This window comes from Pteronotus mesoamericanus, unplaced genomic scaffold (assembly GCF_021234165.1).
Source record: "Pteronotus mesoamericanus isolate MK-2021 breed Mesoamerican mustached bat unplaced genomic scaffold, CSHL_Meso_final contig_78, whole genome shotgun sequence".
Classification (NCBI taxonomy): domain Eukaryota; kingdom Metazoa; phylum Chordata; class Mammalia; order Chiroptera; family Mormoopidae; genus Pteronotus; species Pteronotus mesoamericanus.
This window is the reverse complement of record NW_026555258.1, coordinates 4,343,463-4,367,225: the sequence shown is the minus strand read 5'-3', so window position 1 is coordinate 4,367,225 and position 23,763 is coordinate 4,343,463. Positions and strand designations below refer to the sequence as shown.

The window sequence follows — 23,763 nt, the reverse complement described above, 5'->3', positions numbered from 1 at the left end:
CACCAGGAATTTGCTCCTGCGTGACCATTTTTTTTAGCTTTCGCAAACATTTGAAGAAAACCAGTATCTACGGGAAATCTGTGGGCTCCTGTATGTTCAATGGGACCCCGTAGAGTACCCTGCAAACAGCGAGTCCTGAAAGGGAGCTGGTGGTGTGAGTGAGTGCAGCTGAGTCACCACACACGACTGGCAGTGCTGGACTTCAGATTTGGTATTGAAAGGTAGACACTAAATGGGCAGTATCTGTGCCCCTAAGGCTTTTCTCATTTTCAGCTGAGACTCTGTCCTTCTCTCAAAACCGGATGTGTGTTTCCCTCAAAAGTTCGGAGGCCAACTTTGGTTTCCCCTGAGGTCCCAATTATTTGTAGATAGAAAGTTGCGCAGACCAGAGTTCTCAAAGGGGAGGCCCGCGGGCTGGGCGAGACACTGTGGCCTTGCAGACGTGCTTTGTGTGACCCACACAGGGCCAGCACTCAGGAACCGGAATGAATGCTCATAAGAATCGAGATTTCTAGCTTCTCTAGGGAAGACCTGCTCCCACGTTTTGCAGGGACATAGGGCAGGAGCTGGGCAGGCCCTGCCCCTTGCGAGGCTGCTGAGCGCCCGCTGCCTCATCACTGCCGCTAGCTCCACTTTACACTGCCCATTGGGTGCCCGGTCAACAGCCTTTCCCCTCATCCTGTTTCAAGTAGTGAGCCCATCGTCTCTGGGTTTTATTTGCAATTTATAGTGGAAAAAACTCTGGATGGAGAGTTGGGCAATCTAAATCTGCAAGCAGCTGCGTGACCTTAGACTAGGTTAGCCTTTCCCAACGTTTGATTTGCATGCTGTTAATACTTATATCATCCACGGAGAAGGGCCTATGGGTAGATAAGTTTGGGGACTACAGGGCTAAATAAAGGTGAATTGGCTTCTTCCCTGCAAGACTTCTCATTGCCTTTAGAAGTCTCCTGTGGATTAAAGCGTACAGTGGTATGGGGTAGGGGTTGTGAACATCCCGAAGTTAGGTCCCTTCATGCCCACTTTTCATAAAACCAGATCCCATTCTGTGGGCCAGACTTGAGGAAATATTGAGCTAGGTAATCTCAGTGGTCCGTTCAAGCCCATGAATATTCAGAACTTTCCTCTAGGTGGATGTGAGAAAAAAAAATTTGGCCAATGTTATTTTGGCTTTTCTGCTTTGTAATATGTTATACAGCAGGTCCTCAAAAAAGTCTTTTCGTTCATGTCGTTCAGTTGTAATGATGAGATGCCCTAGGCACTTAGCTCTTCTTTACAGCAACAAGCCTGTGGCAGACGTTTCTTTACGATTTGTGTCGCTGCAGATCCAGGAGCCTTTCATGACATTAAGTGAGGACTAAATGTATTGAGTATCTGTTCTGGCTTCCCTCTTCCAACTTTCCTATGCAACCCTTTTACTCTGAAGAACCATCCCTCTTGAAAATGTTTTGCGCTTTGAGTTTTGTCAAGATACTCGGGAAAGAATAGTCAGTGTGTCTTCTGGAGGCATGAACTGCACTTTTATCCTGATACCAGATGATAGCAGATCCCTTGCTCTCTGTTAGTGGGGGTGGGGGTGTGACTCTGATTACCTGCCACTATTTGAGGATCTGCTGAAGCTCAGGCTACTTGCTGGATGCGGAGACAGTGCAAAGATGAATAAGACAAGTTTGCAGCTGGTTTTGTCTTACTGTGGAGTATACTGCCACAGCAGCCAGGTGCAATATGCAGGACAAGGGCTATACATCTCATTTTATACTTGAAAATGAGCCAAAGGGAGATAAAGCAGTTTTCTCAGAGACATGCAGCTAATACATGTATAGTCCTTGGACCCATGTCCTCTGCATTCTAAGGAGGACTTGGTACCTTTGCAGAGCTAGTTGGGTAAGTTTTCTGTTTCAGTGAGACTCCAGCAAATCTTTGAACAAAGCGCTGAAGGCCTGCTCGTGGAGTTGGATGGAATGGAGGAGGGAACTCACGGATGTGTCGTCTTCGGAGCCTTCAGCGGAGAATCCCAGCTGGGACAGTGTTGCAGCCGGTAGCCTCCTCTGCCCCTCTTAGCCTTTTGCCTGCAGGCGGGCTCTCTGCATATCCACTTCAAATGCAGCAAATGTTTACTGAGCACCCTCCATGCCAAGCACCTCAGGGAAGTTGTTCATTAACTTTTTTGGAACATAGACCTTTTAAAGACTCTTGAACCTTTCCTCAGAAATATTTAATAGTTTTGTGTGTAAATTCAAGACATTCTAAAGCTAAGCCCTGTAGCTCCCAGTTCAGGAGTCTTTGTCCTCAGGGTACCAAGGTAGTGGGGACAGGGCCACTTTTCAAAGAGCTCCCTGTAATGAGGAGACAATAGCCATCACCTTTCTTGGGGACTATTTAATTCTCCCTAAATGTGGGTGGCATGAAGTTGTCAGGAAAAACTACTATGAAGAGCTGAAGTCTTATTTGATTGGCATATAGAATTCCTTGCTTTGACTAATGCCAGTTAATAGTGCAGGATCTGTCAGGGCGCCATCTCTAATGATAACCATGGCGACCATTGTCTGAGCTTGTGTGTCATGATGTCAGGCAAGGCCTTTCATAAGTGTTTTCTTATTTGATGGTCATAAAATTCCCAGGGGCTAATACAGTGGAATGGTTATTAAGGGTTTGGATTCAGACATATGAGTTCAAGTTCTGGTTCTACCACTTCGTAGTTTAGTCACAGGGCAAGTTACCTACCTTCTTTAAGCCTCAGTTTCCTCGTGTAAAATGGAGATCATGATGGTTGCTAATTTTAAAGTGGTAGCTAATATTAGCGGTTGGGCGGTTACTTTCGGGAGTCGGGGTGGGGTAGTTCCTGAAGCCTCAGGCTTCTGGAGGCTGCTGATGTTCTGTTTCTTGGCCTGGATGCTAGTTGCACAGGCATTTTAGTCTGTGAACATCCAGTGAGCTGTAAACGTATCCAGGTACTTTTCTGTTCTATTATTCTTCAATCAGAGGTTAAAATTGCGAACATTCTTGTTTCTTACCATGCGCCTGGCATTGTTCTGGGCGCCTTATGTTGTTACCTCGTTACCCCATTGGCTACAATTCCAGGAGGGCTCCAAGTCCCACAGTAATGAAAAGAATAGCTCCTTTATAAGGTCACCATGAAGATTAAGTGAGGGCACCATCAGGCTTTCAGTAAGTGCAATAGATCCTGTTTATTGCCGTCTTAACTATAGCCTACCCGGAAGTGGGATGTGGAGCTGGGACTCACCCCCATGTGCCATGGCTCCGGACCCGGCCCTCTGGGACTTAGCCATCGGCTCCGCTGCTCTGGCCACATACTATGCAGCCTGTGCATTCGCCGGGGCCCCAGCAAGGCCCCTCAGGGTGCCTGTAGAGCGGGGATTCCAGGGAAGCAGGTTGGGCTCCTGCCTCCTGGGTGGTGTGAGCTTTCACCTCTACATGCTGGACGCACGAAAATCAGCAGTAGCTGTGTCTATAGAGTGGACACAGTACGTGGATGACTTGATGGCACTCGGTGGCTTTGCCTGTTTACATTGACTATAAAGTTCTAATAAATGTGAAGCTGCGGAAATACCCACAGCTTCATATTTGGATTTATAGGATGAACTACACTGATTAGAAAACCTGTCATCAGAGAATTTTTAGTCCTAAAAGTGTACTCTGGGAATAATTAATTGCCATGTTTACAAACAAGTAATTTGTGTACCACCTTTGTGATTTTTGCCATATCACAAAAATCATTCATTTTAAAATTTAGGTTTATTTGAAATATTTTTCAAAAGGAAACAATCATTATCGTAAGTGGAAAACTCTACTGTGCATTGAAGGTAACTGTAAGAAATAACCATATTCATCCATGTACCTCCCCAAATCACCTGTGTACTCCTCTTTGGTAAACACTGGTTCAGTTGTTCCTGCATTTTACAGGTGCGTACAGCAAGGAGCAAGGCCATCGAGGGTCTTGCCCAAGGCTGTGCACTGGAGAGTTGCCAGGAAAAAACCAAGCCTCTGTCCGGCCCCTGGCTGGCCCGTGACCCAGTGCTCCTTTCCTCCGTGTGTCCACTGACCGCTGGTGTGGGGCTGAGTCTGTCACATTGAGTTGGAGTTCATCTTTCATGTGCTTAAAATAGCACTGGGAACGAGATAACCCATTCTCCTCCCCACCTGCCTCCCAAAAGTGGGAAAAGTAGCTGAAGTAGAAAATTGGTAGCAGAGTCCCTTCAAGGTCATACTTTCATTTTTTAATTTTTTCTAAATATTTTATTTCTTTATTTTTAGACAGGGGGGAAGGGAGGGAGAAAGAGAGGCAGAGAAACATCAGTGTGTAGTTGCTGCTAGTGCACCCACCGCTAGGAACCTGGCCCGCGACCGAGGTCTGTGCCCTGACCGGGAACTGAACCGGCGACCCCTTGATGTGCATGCTGGTTCAGTCCACTGAGCTGCACAAGCCAAGGCTTGCATTTTTAAAAAAATCATTGTTCAATTTATTGATTTTAGAGATGGGGGAGCATTGATTTGTTATTCCATTTATGCATTTATTGGCTGATTCTTGTATGTGCCCTGACCAAGGATCAAACCCGCAACCTTGGTGTATCTGGATGATGCTCTAACCAATTTGAGCTACCTGGCCAGGGCTCAAGGTCATGCTTTCAGGTGACTGGAATGGCCTTGGTTTTGTTGGAATTTTCTGGCTTCAGTGGCCTATGCCATTAGCTGAGAGAGTATCATGCTTCCCTTAAGCAGCTGCTGTCACAATGGTTAGTAGCAGTGTGAGGAGTTGCCTCACATCTGTGTACTGTAAATCACTAGGTTTTAAGTCCTCAAGAAGTGAAATATGTTGAAGAAAGTATTGCGTGGAGGAAAGGGAGGTTGCTTGTGGTTCTAGACTTGAGTCTGACAGTCCTGGATGTAAATACCATTTTTTGCCACTTTTAAGATGTGTGACTTTAGACAGGCCATTCAGCTTCTCTGCCTCACTTTTCCTTATCTTAAAAATGGAAATAATAACAGCCTCCTGGAGACTCATTGTAAGGAATAAATGAGATACCATTATTAAAATGCTAGTAGTTGCTCTGGCCGGTGTGGCTCAGTGGGGGCGTCGTCCCATAACCGAAAGGTTGTGGGTTCGATTCCCAGTCAGCGAGTGGTCCCCAGTTCGGGTCTATACGGGAGGCAGCCAATTCATGCTTCTCTTGCATCAGTGTTTCTCTCTCCATTCCTTTCTCTCTCTAAAAAGCAATGAAAAAATGTCCTTGGGTGAAGAAAAGGAAGGAAGGAAGGGAAGGGGGAAGGGAGGGAGAAAGAAAGAGAAAGAGAGAGAGAGAGAGAGAAAGAAAAGAAAAAAAGCGCCTAGCAGAGTACTTAGCACATAGTAAGCACTCATTAAATTTCACCTGGTTATTTTAGTAGACGTTTAGTATCATTCCTTGAAATAAGGTTACATTTGTATGAAGAGAGGAATACATTGTTTTTTTATGGTATACTGTAATATGTAGGATGTAATATCAATGTAAATTAGGATACAGTTGTATATTATTAATGTTAAACTTGTATCTGACAATTGGTTTACCAGGGTTTAAATGCAGTCTATTGACTTCAGAGCTATGCTTCTTAACCATTATTGGAAATATCCAATGTGAAGTAAACATGTTTTAAAAACATCTGAAAACCTCAGTCACTTTCTGGAAGGACACTTATTGATATAATCAGTATTGGGAACAGGAAACTGTTGTACCACTTTTAGCATATCGGCTTTGGGGAAAAAAAAATAAGGAAGGCCAAGGACTCAGGAATAACATTTTAGCTACTTTGGCAGGAAGAAAAAAGATCTGGAAGCCAAGAGGCATCTCAGAAAGGAGCAGGGAGGGGACCTGATGTCTTTGAGGCCCTGTCTGAGTGTTTGGGCCCTGTCTTTGAGATTGTGTCATATGCACACTGTTCGGGGACTCTGCTGGTAGGCATACCCTGTTCTCTATGTTCTGGGGTCAGCATCACTGTCTTCCTGCATACGTTTTGGTCTGTCCTTAAAAAGCAATGAGGCCAGTGCTCTCGAGAACCCTCACACCCGCCATTTGCTGCTCAGCTGGGTGTTGGGGAGCAGGCGACAGGTTGTCGCGAGAGTTGACAAGCCCCTCACAGGGCACTCACCTTTTTCACCCACCTGCTTTACCAGCTGAGCCCTTTGCACCTTAAGTAGGTAGCCAGCCTCTACCAGCTTATCCAAAGCAAGTGTGGGGGGGCAGAGTTGCAAGTGGGTGGGAGAGCGCTGTCCGGCAAGGTGCACACGGCAGTTTGTTTCAGAGCAAATGGCCGCCTGCCCTGAGAGACTTACTTGGATATAGGAGATGGGATTTTTTATCCGCAGCCTATCTTAGTATTTTAATTGTTTACTTAAAATAATGTTTTTTAACAAGCAGCTATCGAGGCTACCATTGTCTCCAGCCTAGACAGGGATCGGCCCACTTTTTCTTTAAAGGTCCAAGGAGTAAATTGTGTGTGTGCATGCGTGCATGTGTATGGCTTGCACATTGTACGGTCTCTCTGCAGCTCCTTAACGAATATAGATGGGTGTGGCTTTGTCTAATAAAGCTTCCCTTACAAAAGCAGGCAATTCACCAAGCACAGTTCGCTTACCCCTGGCCTAGAAGGCCTCCTAAATGGCGCCCCTACTCTGGTCCCCTATTAGCCTTGTCCAAGGAGAGCTTTAAACACAGACCAGCATGTCACTTCCCTTAGTCAGGCTGGTAGCCGCTTCCCACCGCTCTTCCCACGAAGTCCAAGCCCCGTCCTGCGGCCCGGAAAGCCCGGCGTCAGCTGGCCCTTGCCCGCCTCTTGGAACACATCTGATTCCTTCTGCTCTAACAGCAGCAGCTTGTCTCTCTCAGGCTCATGCCTGCCGAGCCTGCTCCTGCCCCAGGGCCTTAGCACAAGCCGTCTTCTGCCTGGACAGCTCTTCCTTGAGCTTTTTAAAAATAATTAATTTTTTTATTGTTCAAGCAATCGGGTTTTTATATAGCCAGCTCCTGCTTATCATTTAGGTCTCCGGTTACATGTCGCCTCATAATGGCCTGCCCGGATTGCCCTACCTGAAGTTGCTCTCCTAAGCGCACTCTGTATGTCGTTATCCTCTCTTATTGGCGTCATGCTTGTCACCAGCTGAACCAATCAGTTTATTGTGTGCCTGTGACACGCCACCGGCTGCCCTCTCCAGAGAGTGGGTGCTTGGTTGCTCTTGGTCACCGCAGGAACCCCAGTGCCTGGAACAGCCCAATATGTAGTAGGCGATCCACATTTGCTGGGTGCATTGCCTTGTCTTGCAGCCCTGGTATTTATGAAGTGCTTCTCAGTGTACGAAGCTCTTTTGTGCTCAGAGCATGTTATCTTTTCAAAAACTATGAAGCAGGTGGTATTATACCCAGAGGATCATAAGCAGGGAGAGGGACTTGCCCAACATCACAGAACTAATAAAAGGAAGGGACAAGACCCCGGGATACCTGACGTTTAAATCTTGCCTTGGGTTTCCAAGATTATCTTTGGTTGGTTAAGGTTAATTTATCTTATGTTGGTCCCAGAAGGTCTCAGACTTTTGGAGAAATTGGGACAAACTTAGAACTACCATTAAAGACTTCGATTTTGATTAAGTCAAAGTGTTGATTTATATGAAGGTCATTTAATGTTCTAATGAGAACAAAGTAGATAAGTAAGTTCTACATAGCGTTTGTTTATGGGGGAAAGTTTGTAATAGCTATGTTCTGTTCTTTAACTGATAATAAAAATTAAAAGTTGAACTCCCTTGGAGGTTCTCTCTCTTGCTCCAGTGCAAGACCCCTTCTGCACTGGCCTGGGCGGGCGGCCATCGGTCACCCCCCCCCCCCCCACTGTGCATACGTGTCCAGCGAGCAGTGGCTTGGTGTTTTGTATCTCTGTAGATGGCACTGTCACTTTGATAGACATTAGAATTAATAAGATGGATATAGTCCTGAAGAGGTGCCGCATTTGAGCAAACAACCTTTTAAATATTGTTGGGGAATTTGTTTTTTAAAATTTATTTGTTTATTTTTAGCAAAGGAAACATCAATGTGTGGTTGCCTCTCACGCATCCCCTACTGGGGACCTGGCCTGCAGTCCGGGCCTGTGCCCTGACTGGGAGTTGAACCGGTGACCCTTTGGTTCACAGGCGGGCACTCAGTCCACTGAGCCTCACCAGCCAGGGCGGGAATTTGTGTTTTAAAGGAATCCTGTGATAAAACCTTTGGAGCTAGGTTTTTTATAATGTCGGCCTGCTTTTTCCTTCAAATGCAGTGTGCCTGCATTTTAAGTGATGACTTAAAAATACTAATTTGCTTGTAAAAGACACATTTTTTTTTTCGAACTACATTATTTCTAAAGAGACATTAAGACCCAAAGAGAACTAATTTATCAGTGAAAAGTGCTTTCCTACCATGGCATTGCCTGACACGGATCAAGGTTGGGGGAGAAATGGGGAAGACTCTTGTCTCTCTCCCTCAGATGGAGCCCTGAGTTGTTCCTGAATATTTAAATCTGCTTCTTTCTGTAGATTGCTGCTAAAATTGATTCAATTCCTCACTTGAATAATTCCGCACCGCTAGTGGACCCCTCAGTGTATGGATATGGAGTGCAGAAACGGCCCTTGGACGACGGAGGTGAGTTGTCACGCCTGCCTTCCCGGCGGCAGTGAACCTGCCCGCGGAGCCGGAGAGCCCGCGCCCCGCCCGACTGTGGCCGCTGCTCCCAAGGCTGAAGGCTGAGGGCGGGCAGCTGAGGGGAGGCGTTCGGGACGAGTGTCCTCGGCGGTTCTCCAGCGTCAAGTTCTCGTTGGCCTCGCTGACGGGGGTTTCTTCAGCTGGGCTCTCAGGGAAAGACCAGGCCTGACCTCTGAGTATCAGCTTGGAAGTGATTTGGCAGTTTTGCTGGGTTTAGCTCTCCGTTTTTCCAGTACATGTGTAGGAACTGAAGTTCCCACTTTTCTCCGAAGAAAAGCTAAGGTTTGGTGCATGGCTCTGAGGAAGCTGTGGCTATATTTTGAGCTTAAAGAAAGGAAAGGGGGTAATAGCCTTTCTGCAGTCTGTGTGTTCATTTTTCACTGTCCCCATTGATGACAGGTTCTTTGTAGAAACATTCATTTTTCTTCATTCATTCCTTCATTATTTTCTTGGTTTATTTATATACTCCATGCCCTTCCCGCCCCCAGCCACATTTGAGACCAATAAGAAGTGCCTCTCACCAGCACCCTGGCAAAGCGTCTATTAGATTGTTTCTGCAGAGAACTTGGACTTCCTTTATCTTGTGTCATTTTCCACGAAGTGCGAAAGGGATTGTGAGATGCACGAGGTGGCCGTGAATGCTCACCCAGCAGGCGGGCCGGTGTCTCCTCTCCCCACGCCGTCCGCCTGCGTCTGCCGCACCCAGCCCGGAGCCCCAGCCATGAATGTGTGTGCGTCTTTCTGTGATTTATTATTTTTTCCCTTTAAATGAACTTATTAGGTTGACATTTGTTGTGATGCATGATTACATGAAAAAAATCAAGGTATAAAGTATTCTGTAATCTTTTCCAAAAAAAAACCAAAAAACCAAACAAGCATGTTTTTGTATACATAGAAAAAAATGTGAATTTGGCATGACTGGTTTCTCTGGTCTCCTTGAGGAGATTAAAAGAGGAGAGTGCCATTATTTTTAGATGTGGGAACTGTTTTGGAACAATTGTACAGATTCACACTGTGAAGACTTTAAGGGCATAACATTTGAGTGTAAAAGTTCTTGTCTGCTTAAAAAAAAAAAGACGGTGTCCGTTTATGATGCTCACAAGCCTAGAAAATCTGCTCCAGGCCGTTGGAACAGAGACGACCCCTGAGGCTGCTGCTCCAGGACGGCACCTGCGCTGCGGGCGTCCCGCGTTCGATGGTGACTCCTTAGACCAAACGTGGCTGATGGCATTATCTGCGTTTTGGCCTTAGCAAAGAGCTTTTACGTTTTTAGGGCAATTAGCTTCTGTTCCTCCAGTGAGACATCAATAGAAAAGTAGAACTACATTTTCTGGCTCTGAACACTTACCTTGTTAATGGAGAGCGTCTCTCTGGCCCACGGTTTCCAGAAATTGAGATCAATACATTTCACAACTCTCAGCCTTGCTTTGTCGTGTGAAGCTGCTGCAGTGGATAGTACTCACTGTGTCCTTCACAGGGAGGTGCCCAAATATTTGCAAGCGGAACCTCTGGCACTTCGCGGGCTTTTTTTCTGCTGTTAATCCATTGTGTATCCATTTGAAAGGAGTTAGCGAGAGTTTCTGAACGTTTGGGCTCGAGAGCCCAGGGGGCTAGCAGCTGTAGCTGGCACGGCACCTTTAAGTCCAGAGTCTCACTTGAAACTTCAGTTCGTTACCGAATTTTGTACTTCTACCTCTTTTTTGAGAACGCTTTTTTTTTTCATGCCTGTCTTTTGGGGACTAAATCTTTACAATTAGAAAATGAGCGTGGTTCCTCTCTTTCCTTCTCCTGAACAGTAAGCCTACTTACAGGGGGAAGGGACTCGTAGAGAACCTTTCAACAACAAGCCAAGCCTCCCGCCATCCCTGGAGGCCGTGCAGGCTGTTTGAAGAGCAGGGAATGCCCTTCAGGTGGTTTACATTCTGCATAACAGTTTGATGAAGTTAAATCTTCTTTTGAGCACAGTGTGAATAACAAATTGTTGAAATTACACAAATGGCTTTTCTCCAAGTTGGTCTCCACTTGGAGAGGCTGAGACTCGCCGGGCAGCTCAGGGGAATGCTGGGCAGTGGGGTCTGCCCGCAGCCTCCCTTGTCAGTTGTCTTCTGACGGATCCGGTTCCTGGGCCGGATCTGCCCTCCTGAATCGATGTGCGAATAAACAGATCCTGTCAAGGAAAGCGATCGTGTTTCCCGGGCAGCTTGCTCAGGGCCACAGTCCTGCTGTTCGTGACATGAAAGTTCAGAAAAGCAGAGACAACAAGCAGGACTTCTGTCCTTTTTTTTTTTTTTTTTTTTTGGCAGTAAAGAGTTCCAAAGGCTTGCAGTTTTTTGTTTGTTTGGTTTGGCTTGGGTGTTTTTGACAGAAGTTCGCCACATCACTTCTTTAGCAATGTGAACCTTCTGTGAACCTGGGTTCTTTAACCTTTAGAAGGTTAAAGTTCAGTCCCCTAGAAGTTTTTGGAGGTGTTACTTAGGTCTGTTTAAAAGTACTTCACCTCTCAGGGTGACCAGAAAGAATCTAAACATAGGGTTTATTCAGGACATTGAGATATCAAACACGCACATGACTAGGAGGATTAGAACAAGTGCCAGGCAGCGGGTCAGGGAAAGAATGGTTCCTGATGCGGAAGGGGGCTTGTCTGGGTTGTGGTCGCAGGCAGTTTGGGGCAGCCTGTCAGACCGCTGGCTTGTGAGCCTGCTTGGAACCCCGCAACAGGGGCAGGAGCTCGTCCGAGAGCCCGCCTGTGCCGCCCTCCAGCCCTGGGCCCCGCGGCTCCAGCTGTTGGCGTCATCACTCAGCGCCCCCGCTTTCTAGCAGTCTTTGAGGCGCTGCACTCTGCAGTCCGGGGACCTCCCTGCTGGCCTCAAGTGTGGCGGCTTCTCCTGCCACAGCAGCTGGAGCCAGTCTGACCCGTCCCCCTGCCCTGAGACCCGCGGCAGGTTCCAGAAACCGCGGGGGTCCAGCCAACCTGGCCAGCACCTGCCTGCCCTCCGCTCTTGCTCCCCGGCAGCTCGCTGCCGCAGCCGCGTCTGTTTCTTCTCTCTGCTCCTCCAGAACAGGCCCCCAACCCAGCTCTGGGCCTGGCTGGTCCCTTCTCAGCCCACAGGCCTGAGAATTGACGGATGAGGCTTCCTCCTGGAAACCTGTCCTCATTCTCCTCTTGTGACTTTCTTCAGTGCCTCACTCAGGCGCCACCCAGCCTCTGTCTTCTCTTGTCTCCTGTTCTGCTTCTCTCCCTTCCCTTCCTCCCGTTTTCACACACCCACGTCAGTCACCAGGGAATAATTACGTTCTGCTCTAAACTTCTGAAGTGTTTCGCTTGTCCTGTGGGGCAGGTGCCAGGGTGCTCGGTGTCCCTCTCCTGCCAGGTCCCACGTGCCCCAGCCGTTGAGCTGTTTTCTTTCCCTCCCTGCCTTGCAGAGGGAGGGACTAAATGCTTGATGCGTAGTCCTCCTCCTTTGTATCCGATGATTAACACTTGGAAAATTGTCTGGAAAGTAAGCTTCACATTTAAGAGACTAGCATTAGCCAAGTGGTTTAAAACTGAGTTTCAAGTTAATCTCAATCAGGCATTGGCAAGCTTTTTCTTAAAGGACCGTATAGTAAATGTTTTAGGTCTTCAGGTCTTGTGGTCTCTATGCCAGCTGCTCAGCTCTGCCAGTGGAGCTGAAAGCCACTGCGGACCCACGTAAACAGGTGAGCGCGGCCGTGTTCCAGTAACTCCTTGTTTACAGAATGGGCAGCTGGCCCTCGGGCTCGGCTTGCCGGTCCTGGGCCTCCGACCAGCCTTGTCGGAGGACTCACCCGAGCACCGCCTCAGTCTTCAGCTACGGAAGAGTGTGGAGGCCCCCCCACCAGCTTTCCTTGAACAGATCCCCACTCTGCCTCGACTGTCTGAGAAAACGAGTGATTTCTAATGCTTCACCCAGGGGTGGCTGACAGGTGGAAAAGCCACTTTTCTCCCCGCCCCCTTCCCGTGTCTGGGGCAGCAATAGCGCCCTCTCCGGGTTTCCAGCCCCGGCAGGGTTGTGGTAATTTTTTTACGGCCTCCTGGGCTCTTGAATCCAACAGACCCTGCTCTCCCTCTGCCCTCCATGTAAGAGGCGGCACCAACATACAGTTTCTGCCGCTGCCTGGGTGGGGGTACATGAGGGGCTTTGAAAACACGCCTGCCTTTTCTACCAGACTTAACCTTTGACCTCGATGCAGTACAGTACCTTTTTAGATAGTACCACACCTTCTAATCATATCTGAATGATGTTTTTGTGGGGTGAAGGAGGAATTCTTGGGTGTACTATCAAGTGAACTATTTGTAGGAAAATTGGAATAGAATATTTTTTGTGGTCCTTTCCTAGTTCTGTTTCAGCTGGTGTGGCACAGGGCAAAGATGAGGAGGGAAAAAGTGAGGGAGAAAGACTTTATAAAACTCTAGACTTTCAAAGAAGGAAGAGGGTCAGGAGGTGCCGTGCAAGATGGTGGGGAGAGCCAGGCTTCCTTCCCGCCGGCCCTGGCGCCTGTGCTCGGGCAGGAGAGCAGGATGAACCCCGCCACCCCAAACGGAGGGTAGCGATGGGGGCTGCCGGGATGCAGGGCTGAGGCTACAACTCAGTCCCTGAGAGCCGGAGGGAGTGGGGGATCGGTCTTCCACCAGGCAGGTAAAGCAACCCAGGGATGTCATCGAGCGGCTGTCCTCACACTGCAGTGAATGAAAACCACACGAGTTCCGGAGGGCGGGAGGGGGCGGTGGCAGGTTTAAAGCCACCCTTTCGGGCTCCTCACGTCTGTGCGCCTGCTCGCCTGACGTGGGGCTTGCTGAGCCTCGTGTCTGTACCGCAGACATTGAGCCCCTCCTTCCCCTCCTTTCCCTGCCCTCTCCTGTGCTGGGTCACCGGCGCTGGTACAGCCCTCTGGCCCCCCAGAGGGTGTGAGTCCAGAATTCAGGTAGGGAATCCAAGGCAGCAACGCAGGAGAGTCTTAGTTAGAAGGACGGTAGGGACAGATCTGGTTTTGACTTCCTCCAGGTAACACCTCAAGGCAAAGGCTTATACCGTTACCCCCACCGCCTCTCCGTCCATTTTAGAATTATATTTTAGAAGTAAGCGGTGGTCGTGTGGGTGCACATTAACACATAGGAGGATCAGAAAAGGAAGTGAGGTTTTTTCCTTGGCAAAGTATGATTTGACTGGTTGGTCTGAAAATTTACTTAGGCAACTTGGTGAAACAGGAGGCATTTCCCACAAAAATGAAAGGGCCCCCTGCGGCATCTGTGTGGTGGTGGGGACGGAGCTGCGGCGCCTGCGATGTTGTTTGCAACCTGCAACCCGGGCAAAAGTTAGATGTCAGACTAAAGGGGAATCATAGTTCTTTCCAAAGCCTTTTAGAGCCCTGGCAGGGTAGCTCAGTAGGTTAGAGTGTTGTCCCCATACGCCAAGGTTGCGAGTTCGGTCCCTGGCCAGGGCACATACAAGAATCACCAATGAATGCATAAATGAGTGGAACAACGGGTTGATGTCTCTCTCTCAAATCAATAAAAAAAATTTTTTTAAACCCTTTTAGCATATATGTGACCTGGAGTGGCTGTCTACCTGGCTGGGTGTCAGCGCCACGTCTGCAGGTGCAACCTCGCTAGAAAATTTATAAAACCACACACACTTACCCCTCAGCCCACAGTCCCACTCTGGGCATTTATTCCCACGAGAATAAAACTTATATTCACACAAAACCTACCCACAGATCTTCATAACAGCCCCAAGCAGCCTAGATGTCCTTAAGCAGGTGATGGTTAACAAATCAGTCCAGCTGTGCGATGAAATATACTACCCAGCAACTGAAAAAGGACAAACTACTGATACACACAACCTGGCTAAGTCTTCTCCAGGGACTTGTGTGAAAAAGCCAACCCCCAGTGGTTACATATGGAATGAGTGCGTTTATAGAACCTTTGGAGTGAAGGGCAGATTAGTGGTGGCCAGGGTTTAGAGATGGAGTGGGGGGGGTGGGGGTGGGGGGCGGGGGCCATGTGTAGGATAAGAGTAGGTCGCTGCTGGAAGAAGCTTTGGCACCTAAACTCTGTATTATGTAGCTGAGGAAACCCGTGTCGAGAAATCACCTGGCCAAGGGCAGATGCTGGTGAGTGCCAGGAGGGGGACTGGGCCTGGGTCTCTGTCTCCTGGGTCATAACATGTATACTTGAAAATGGGACTCCAGAGCCTGGCAGGGTATGGTTTGAACCCCAGCTCTGCCAGAAAATTGTGTGACTTTGAGTGTGTTGCTTAACCTCTCTGAGTCTCTTGTTTCCGTATCTATAACATGGAGATGATACCTACTGCATGAGATCATCATCAGGATTATAACAAGTTATTTTCAAACTTTTTTTTTTTTTTTTTAGAATATACTTGCTTATTTTTTTTTTTTTTTTTTTTTTTTAGAGAGAATGGAGGGAGGGGAAAAAAGGGAGAGAAACACCAATGTGCAAGAGAAACATTGACTGGTTGCCTCTTGCACATCCCCTGTTGGGGACCTGGCCTGCAACCCAGGCACGTGCCCTGGCTGGGAATCAAACCAGCGACCTTTTGGTTCATAGGCCAACATTCAATCCACTGAGCCACACCAGCCAGGGCTTTAAACTTTTAAAGTACTAGTTACCATGTGAGAAATGCCTCATGTTCCATCAGAACTAATTAGTAAATACATGCAACTGAAATAAAAGCTTTATGAAATATACATATTACTATATATGGTATACTTTTTTTTTAAGAAGGTTTTATGTATTTATTTTTGGAGATAGGGGAAGAGCGGGAAATATCAATGTGTGATTGCTTCTTGTGCGACCCCTACTGGGGACCTGGCCCACAACCCAGGCCTGTGCCCTGACTGGAATTGAACCAGCGACATTTCAGTTTTCAGGCCAACACTCAATCCACTGAGCGACACTAGCCAGGGCTTATATTTAATTTTTTAATAGAGCTGGTCATGAGCCCCAAAATTAATTTCCTGACCTCTGGACTAAATGAAAATAAGACCTAGACAGTGCTGTAAATCAGTACCATGGACTTACTCTCTGAAGTTTACTCTGAGGTCCCTTGAGTTGGGCCCTCAGTAGGCACTTGGACCGGGTGGGGGGCGGGGGGTAGTGCAGGCCAGGCTCCCAGCACCTCCACATCCCTGGAGACCAGGTCAGCATGCTGCTCCTCACAGAGCTCTGTTTTCCCAGCTAGACTCAGAGCTTCTTGAGGGCAGCGAGGACCTTGCTCACTGTTTTATCCCCGGACCTGGCACAGTGCCCAGCCCCTGGAAGGCGTGGCGGGTACAGCGTGCACATGGGCTCAGGCACTCTGCTGTGCCCTGTTCCAAGGGCTCGCCGGGGTGTGATCGCACCTTGCTCGTGGGTGAAATGGGGCTGTGGTAACAGCATCTACCTCCAGGGGCCCTGGAAGGAAAGGTGGCTTCATGTGGGGTGAAGCCCCTTATGAAGCTGGTGGTGGTGGTTTTTGCCCCTACAAGAGCCTGTCAGACTGCAGGTGAGGGTGACATGGGGGTAAACTTGAATTTACTCTCCTTTTTAAAAATTTTAATTTGAAGAATCAGTAACAGAAAACTTGTCAGGGACTTTGAGCTGAATTCACCAGCATCGGTGTTTTGTGGCCCTGGGGTGAGAGTTACTGCTTAGAACAGGGGGAGCCTTTGTATTGCCTGTGGGAGAAAGCTCTTCAAACCCTCCGAGAACTGCAGAAACGGCCTCAGAAGGCCCCGCCGGGAGCCTGGGACCCAGCCGGGGCGCCAGAGGGCGCTTTCAGAGCCTGGCGAGGAAGGTCTGCGTTGCTGGCGCGCCTTGCTGGTGGTCCTCCCCAGCTGGCCGGCCCACCCGCTCCGGTCTTCGGCGTAGCCAGCGTGTCATCCGTGCTCTCGGGGAGGGGGGAGGGAGGGGGCTTTCGTTCCTTGGGCTTTTCTGAGGGGGGACGGGGTAACTGTTCCAGTTGATGAATATTGTAAAGTTGGGTATGCTCCACAGTAATACTTTGTTAGTATTTCTTTTGGGGGAAGAAAAAGGAAGACTTTCTCCTTACCTATTGACAAAAATGGGTCCAGCTGCCTTATTTTTTCCCCAAAAAATCATTATTGAAATTGGCAGAGTATTACTCTTCAGAAAGGCTTTCTCGTATTACAGTGTGAATGTTTCCATGGGAAGCTCATTTTTCCCATAGCCTGGGGGCTTCGCATAGGGTAGTGTGCAAGGCGAGTGCACGCGTGCATGCTAGAATTGAGCAAAGGTACCAGTAGAGGGAAATAGGACTGATTTTTCAGCACTTTTTCTTTTTTGTAGTTAAAGGATGGTAGTGGCCACAAAATGGGAGCTTCGCGGTGTCCTGTATGCCTCCCTCATTTGACCCCACTTCATCACGAAGACCGCGCAGGGCCCAGGCCCCAGGCCCCCGCCCCCGTCCGCGGAGTCAGGCCTTGTCGGTTTGCTGTCTGAGTGCCCAGTGCCCCCGCCTAGCTGCTGGCCTTCATGTTTAGGCACCAGGCGGGAATGTTTCCGAAGGGCATGAAGCCTTACCTCCCAGCCGCGGGCCGCGGCACTGCGTGGAGGGTGCAGATGGCGCACACCGACGGAGCGAAGTCTGGCTCTGTGCCGCCCCGCCCTGGTGCCCGGGCTCTCAGCGGCTGGTCTGCGTGCCCCCGGGGTGGCGGTGTGCGCGCCTCTGTTCCCAGTCTGGGAGCCCCTCCACTTGTCAGCAGAGCAGTTGGCTGTCAGAAATGACAGTGCATGTGTGGCCCCTGTGACATGTACTTTGCCAACAACAAGGAATTTTCTGTGATGAGCGCATTTCCGATGGCTTTTGACTGGGAGCCTTGTGACTGGTCTCCAGAATCTCATGAAGTTCTTCACAGGGGCATTGCCCTTTACTCTGTTTCCGTGGCTTTTCTGTCTGAAATAGCTGACGGTCATCAGCCCTGTGACAAGTCTGAGCACATAGCACAGCAGGCCGGAGCCAAGGGCTGGCCATGGTGCCCATGCCGGGCGTAGACGCCCCTCCCTTGGGCTCCCCTTGGCCTGAGGCGCTGACACCCTCCGCCTTCACCCGCGTCACCCCCAGAGGGGAGCCAGCAGGGAGGGCGGGAGCCGGCCTCAGCAGGGACAGCTGACCGCGCGGGCGCTCTGTCTGGACTTCCTCCTTCGTGCCCGCTGCCTTAGGGCGTGGCATCCTCTCCCACAGTGTCCGGGGCCAGGCGTGTGACGGGGATCTCCTTCCAAGCCGGCTGTTGTCCCATGTTCACGTGGAGCGGGAGTCGTGAACGCTGCCTGTCCTGGGCTCGCGTTTGTCATAATCAAACTGGACACGCAAAAAGAAACATTGAGGAGTCAATGAAAAACAGTTCTCTTATCCCTGAGATAAGCAGGTTAATAGTATATAATGTCAATGTTTTGGCTGCAGACCATTATCTTGCTATTGATCCAGAAGAATATGGTATTGACTCAGTAGTTTCATTTGCTTTTTGCTGGCATTTTTTCTCTAGGCACTTCCTTCTCCTTTTAAAATAGCAGGATCTGGCTTCTTACTGTTGGCTTTTTATCACCAGTTCCTGCCCAGTCAGAGAAAGACAGGGTTAAGTTTAAGCAGAAGGAAGAGCAATTGGAGTCCTGTATTTCAGATGCCACATCATGTCACTCTGTTCTGAAGTTGATGTCATTGATCCTTCTCACTTGTCTCCTGTCTCTCCTGCCGATAACTCCCCCCTGGGTCATTTTTGAATGCTCTTGTTAGCATATTGTAAGATTCATTCAGTTTCTCGTAATATGTTTAGAATTTATACTTTTTCATCATCATCTGACTGTGTGTCTCCAGGGTGGCATTTGCCAGAAGAGAATCCCTCCAGAACCCCCCTTGCGGATGGCAGTGAGGGAGACACGCTCACCGATGGCTGAGCAGGGGAAACAGAAACATGCAGTGGGACCCAAAGGGCTTTGTGGGGCTGGGTTTGCAGCGTTGGTTTTCGTTAGAAGAGCCTGTGAGACACCGCTGCCTCTGTGAAACGGCCTTGAAAGGCAGTCGCTCGTCCCCAGCGGCTCACATGGCCCACAGACCACAGTGGTGGGTCGGTGATGAGGCCCAAGGCGGGGCAGACCAGAACCTCTCCCTGAGGTTCGCGCTGCGGGCCGGTGGGTTGGGAGAATAGAGGGACGCTCCGTGGGGCGGCAAGAACACATGGGCCTGGCCGTGGTGACTGCAGCTGCCCTAGAGCAGTCCCTAACGGTGCCCCCCGGCGGGGGCGGGGGCGGGGGGTCAGACCTTCCCACTTGTCTCACAAAGAGAAAGAAGGAACCCTTGATGTCTTTGCACTGAGTGTAGATCTGAGCGGGAGTCGGAGCGGGGGAGGGATTTAGGCGAGCAGGATTTTCTCCCAGGCTCCTCAGCATGTGGACACACAGATCAATTTCTTATCCTGTGTTCAGCTGGACACTGGGCCAGAGACTGTGTTGATCAAGATGTCCCCTCCTGTTTCATATCATATAACGCATTCATTTCAGCCACTGAGCCTAAATTACTATTTGCTTTTTTTTCTGCCTTTCTTTTTTTTCCTCTTGAAATGGTAAGAACTTGTGTAAGGATGAAGTTAGTTTATCCGTGCTAATGCTTTGATTTTTCTTTTCTCTTTCTCTTTGCCACAGTAGGTAACCAGTTAGGGGCCTTGGTACATCAAAGGTAAGCAGTGGGTTATGTTTTATTATTTATTGATCATTTCTAATTGTTTATTGATCCACCATCTGTACTAGAGTGTTAGAAAGTCAGAGGTTGAGAGTGTGAACAACCGTCGGCTAGATTTAAGACTCAAGCATTTTGTAGCCTTTTCCTGAGACAGTATAAGCTCAAAGGATAAGCTAGCACAAGGTATTAAAAAATCAGCCACCAGTGTATGTAAACTTGAAAGACTTCAAGCATGTTGGAGCTGCCCCTTCTCCCCACATGCATTTAATTAAAATGGGAGAATGAAATTTTCCCTCCTGGTTTGATGGTTTTCCCAGTGTCTTGTACATTTTTAACCTCTTCACTTGAGAAAAGGGCGTCTTTGGTCCTCAGGGAACCATGAGCCTGGAAGGCCAGGAGCCTGGGTCCCCACCCCTGCCACAGTGATAGGGACTTGCCAGAGAACCTCAGATAAGTGCCCAGTTGATTCCCTGCCTCAGTTTCCCATCACAGCCTTCCCTGAAACGTTGTGGATTAGAAAGATGCAAACATCTCTGGTATTTAAAAAGACCAGACTGTCTTAAGACAGGGTATTTAAGGTCACAGTGTTACCTTTTACAAAGGATAAGATACACAGGGAAGTGTGCTTCAGTGTCTCCTTGTTCCCGATGGAACTGTGTGATTCGTACCCATCACCGTCACATGCTACCCTTAAGCTCCCCCGCAGTGACACATGTCCTCCTGCGCACTGCACAAATGGTCGGGAGAGTCTAGAAATTGCCAGGCATCGGCTAATCAAAAGATTTGACCTGGGTTTTTGTTACTTCCTTATTCGCTTTGTTTTTAGTGAATTAATTTAAATGAGGTAGCTTTCTTATAAAGCCATTATAAATCAGGGTTTTACTTTCCTGTATCATGTGTGTTAGACAAGTTTCAGCCATGTGTTTAGAATGTAGAGCTTTGTCTTGCTGGAGGCCCAGAGCAGTTCGTCTTCATGTGTTTCCTCCTCAAAGAGAGTCTGCTTAAATTGTCACTGAGCTCTGAGGGGCTGCCTGGGTTTTGTGACATTGTGTATTGTGAGAGTGTTGATCCCCTTCTAGTAAAATCCCCAGCAGTGTTTTCTGAGAATAGACAGTGTGTGCTGCACACGCGAGCGGCAGCCTCGTGGCTGCGCAGACGGGAGCGTGGCCACCCCTGCCCGGGGCCAGGAGACACGTCCCCACTGGGCCTGCGCCTGTTGCGGGAGGCGCCAGGTCAGCCGAGACTCGGCACCCACGCAGGCGGGGTCGCTGGTGAGGAAGCCCAGACTCGCCCGGTCTTGGGCTGAACCAAAGATCCAAGGGGCAGAGAGAATCTGTGGGCACACGTCAACCCGAGGCCGCACACCCCGCCAGGAGGAGACAGTTTGCCGCTGTTGCCACCGCGGCCCGGGGGCGAGCGCTACCTGTGCTGCAGCGTTTCTTCTCAGTGCTGCGCTTTCCCTAAAAACGTGCACCTCATTCAGTGCCTCCATGATGGGCGGAAACCCGGCTGTGTGAGAGGTGTTTGAAATGCTTGCCTTTTAAAAAAACTACTTGCGTTTAGTTTTCTCCCAAGATAAGTGTTTAGATTTAATTGCTTCCTAGGGTGTTGGGGAAATTGGATATCGTCCCTGGCCCACTATATGGCTAATCTGAAGGTACGAGCAAGAGAGCCTGCGCAGGAGTTGTTTAAAAGAAGGAAAGGGAGAAAGTGCGTTATGGGAGGGAGAGCCCTCGACAGAGGTGCCCTGCGGGGTAGCTGAGGTCATGGTCCTGTCTAGGTCAGCACCGACTAGGCCTCCGCTGGAGGCCTGCTCCCCTGGGGCATCGCACCCTAAAAATTAGGAGAAAAGCAGCACAGAGGGGGGTGTTGGAGAGAAGTCGAGTATCCCTGCATCTGGAGAGGACCCCGGGAAGAAGCCTGAATTCCCCCCACACCCCACAGGGTCTCTGAGTGACCGTTCAGGACTTAGCTGGGCTCCTGGGCCTCCCTGCTGGGTGAAGAAAAGGCAGTTGTGAGAGGAGTCACTGGTTTGAATGAAAACCCAGGTGTCCCTTCCTCTGACACAGGCGATGGAGACGTGGTCTTTTCAGGGAGCGACTGGCCAAAAAGTTCAGGAGACGATGCTCTTAGTAGGTGGTTGTGGGCTTGTTGGCCAAGTTGGCATGATTTCTTTTAAGCCTTTCTTTATCTTCCAACATGGCCACTATGGGAAATTTGGGGAACCTTAAATGGCTACAGAATTTTTCTATATCTTTTTCCAAATGTTCTTTGTTTTTAGGGCAGTCATAACAGAAGAATTCAAAGTGCCTGATAAAATGGTTGGCTTTAGTAAGTATCCACATGTTGCGCTTTGCCCATTTCCTGTCTGTCCTTTCCATTGCACTCTCCCCATGGGAGTGTCACTTGTGGCGGGACTCTCTTGCACACTGTGCCCTGGAGTCTCCGAGCCCCGCAGGCCTCTGTCCAAGCCAAGGCCAGCCGCGCCCTTGCCCGCTGCAACGGGGGCACCTCTGTCCGCTACGCTTCATGCCCGGTTTCCACGGCCTCCTGCGGCCGTGGGGCTGTTTGTTGAATGACGTGTTCCATGCATGGTTGAATGTGGAATGGGGGGCACAGTCTGACCCTGTTCAATCTGTTTCAGTTATTGGCAGGGGAGGTGAGCAGATTTCACGGATTCAAGCAGAATCTGGTTGCAAAATTCAGATTGCCTCAGGTAAGGGTTTCCTTGCTTGTAGATCTCGGTTTGGTAGACATCGATATTTTGTAAAGTTTTCCAGATTCAGTACTTTGCTTGTTGCTAGAAGTATAGGAACGCGGGTAAGTATGCACGACTGCCGTCTCCCTTGCGTTTTTGGAGCTGGACTCCCAGATGAGGACCAGAGCAGAAGCTGGCTCAGACGGGCCCGCCCCCGGCCTCGTGGGGGGTCCTGCACAGTTCTGTGGCTCCGCACGGCCTCTCCCGAACACCTGCCGCTCTAGGACCTCTGTTTTCTGCACCAGAATGTTATGCCAGATTTAGTGGGGCCACTAGGAGTCACGTGGCTTTGGGGTTACTCCTGGGGACTGCTCACAGCGCCCCTGGATCAGGCCGCCCCTGCCCTTTGTGGGAGGAGGCCAGCTGGGGGCTCTGGCTGAATTAGCACACAGCGAGCACGGCTCAGGACCCTTCCCAGCAGACTCCGTTTTGACTGTGCAGTGTGGAGAGAGACAGACTAAGGAGGAAGAGTTTGCATTTTAATTATAGTTTCACCATCTAATTCGCGTTTGACCTCTGTCTATAGTGGAGGAGGAGGTTTGAAGGACATTTACTAAAGAAATTTTTGTCATTTTAAAAGACACTATAGTGTCCTGAAGGCAGTAACTGCTGTTGGCTAGCTCTCTTTCTGAGAATTTTAAGAGGCAGTGTTTTTAGGAACAAAGTAAAGTGTCATGTGTGGTGTTGCAAAATAAAACTGTCCTCTCTTGTCAAATGGCCCGGAACCAGTTCCACATAAATGTCACCGATCTCTGGGGATATCCATGCAATAACTGATGGTAGCCCTAACGTGCACACCCTGAACGTTCTCACTAGGGCGCCTCAGAGCCGTGTGCACACAAGTGACCAGTAAACTGCTCTGTAGATGGAGGAACTGAGGAACAGCGGGTCGATTACGGGACTCGAGCACCTCCTGGCTGAAGCCGGTCATTAGGGCCCACCCACAGACCTCTGCTGCGCTCACCTCCCGTCCCCCGGGACTCGTTTCCACTGCGAGACTCCTAGGGCGGGGCTGCCAGCTTCAGGTTCTCTCCACAAGTGAAGCAAACTGTCCTTTCCCGGGAGCCTGGGCCTCTGTGGGGCCGGGGCAGGCGCCAGCCCAGAGAGCCAGCCTTTCACGGAGGCCGGGGCGAGCTTGCCTGATGCCCACCCACACACCTCATCTTCTTGATTCTTCTTATAGAGAGTTCTGGGATTCCAGAGAGGCCCTGTGTACTTACCGGAACCCCAGAAAGTATTGAGTAAGTTTGTTTTATTTACTTTTTCCTTTCACTCTTCTTCCTCCTTCCCCAAATGGGGAGAAATGGAAGGGCAGCCTGTCCCTGAACACTGTTGCCCGGCACTGCCGTCCGGCCGCACCAGCAGGCGCTTCTGCAGGGAAGGGTCTCAGGTGGCCGCCACATCAGGGGAGCTTCTCTGCCACCTTAAGCACACACGGCATCTCCTTTGTCAAAAGCCCCCAGAATTCCTCACAGCTGCGGTGCACCTGCTCCGCGCACCAGGCCCTAAGGAGCGTAGGGTCAGCCCGCCCGAATGCTCAGCAGCCCACCTCTTCCTTGGGGACACTGCCTTT

At 49.5% G+C, this 23,763-nt stretch overlaps 1 protein-coding gene across 3 annotated transcripts in view; it reads left to right on the top strand.

Annotated features, from left to right (window-relative positions):
• Positions 1 to 23,763, top strand: part of FUBP3 (far upstream element binding protein 3) — a 48,943-nt gene that overhangs the window by 3,458 nt on the left and 21,722 nt on the right. For 2 of the 3 annotated variants that reach the window (XM_054584224.1, XM_054584221.1), the window contains exons 2-6: positions 8,555 to 8,660; positions 19,396 to 19,429; positions 21,714 to 21,763; positions 22,077 to 22,148; positions 23,374 to 23,431. In XM_054584224.1, the coding sequence (XP_054440199.1) occupies positions 8,555 to 8,660; positions 19,396 to 19,429; positions 21,714 to 21,763; positions 22,077 to 22,148; positions 23,374 to 23,431 (320 nt within the window). The remainder of the gene's footprint in view (positions 1 to 8,554; positions 8,661 to 19,395; positions 19,430 to 21,713; positions 21,764 to 22,076; positions 22,149 to 23,373; positions 23,432 to 23,763) is intronic. The other variant, XM_054584223.1, reaches the window with a different exon arrangement.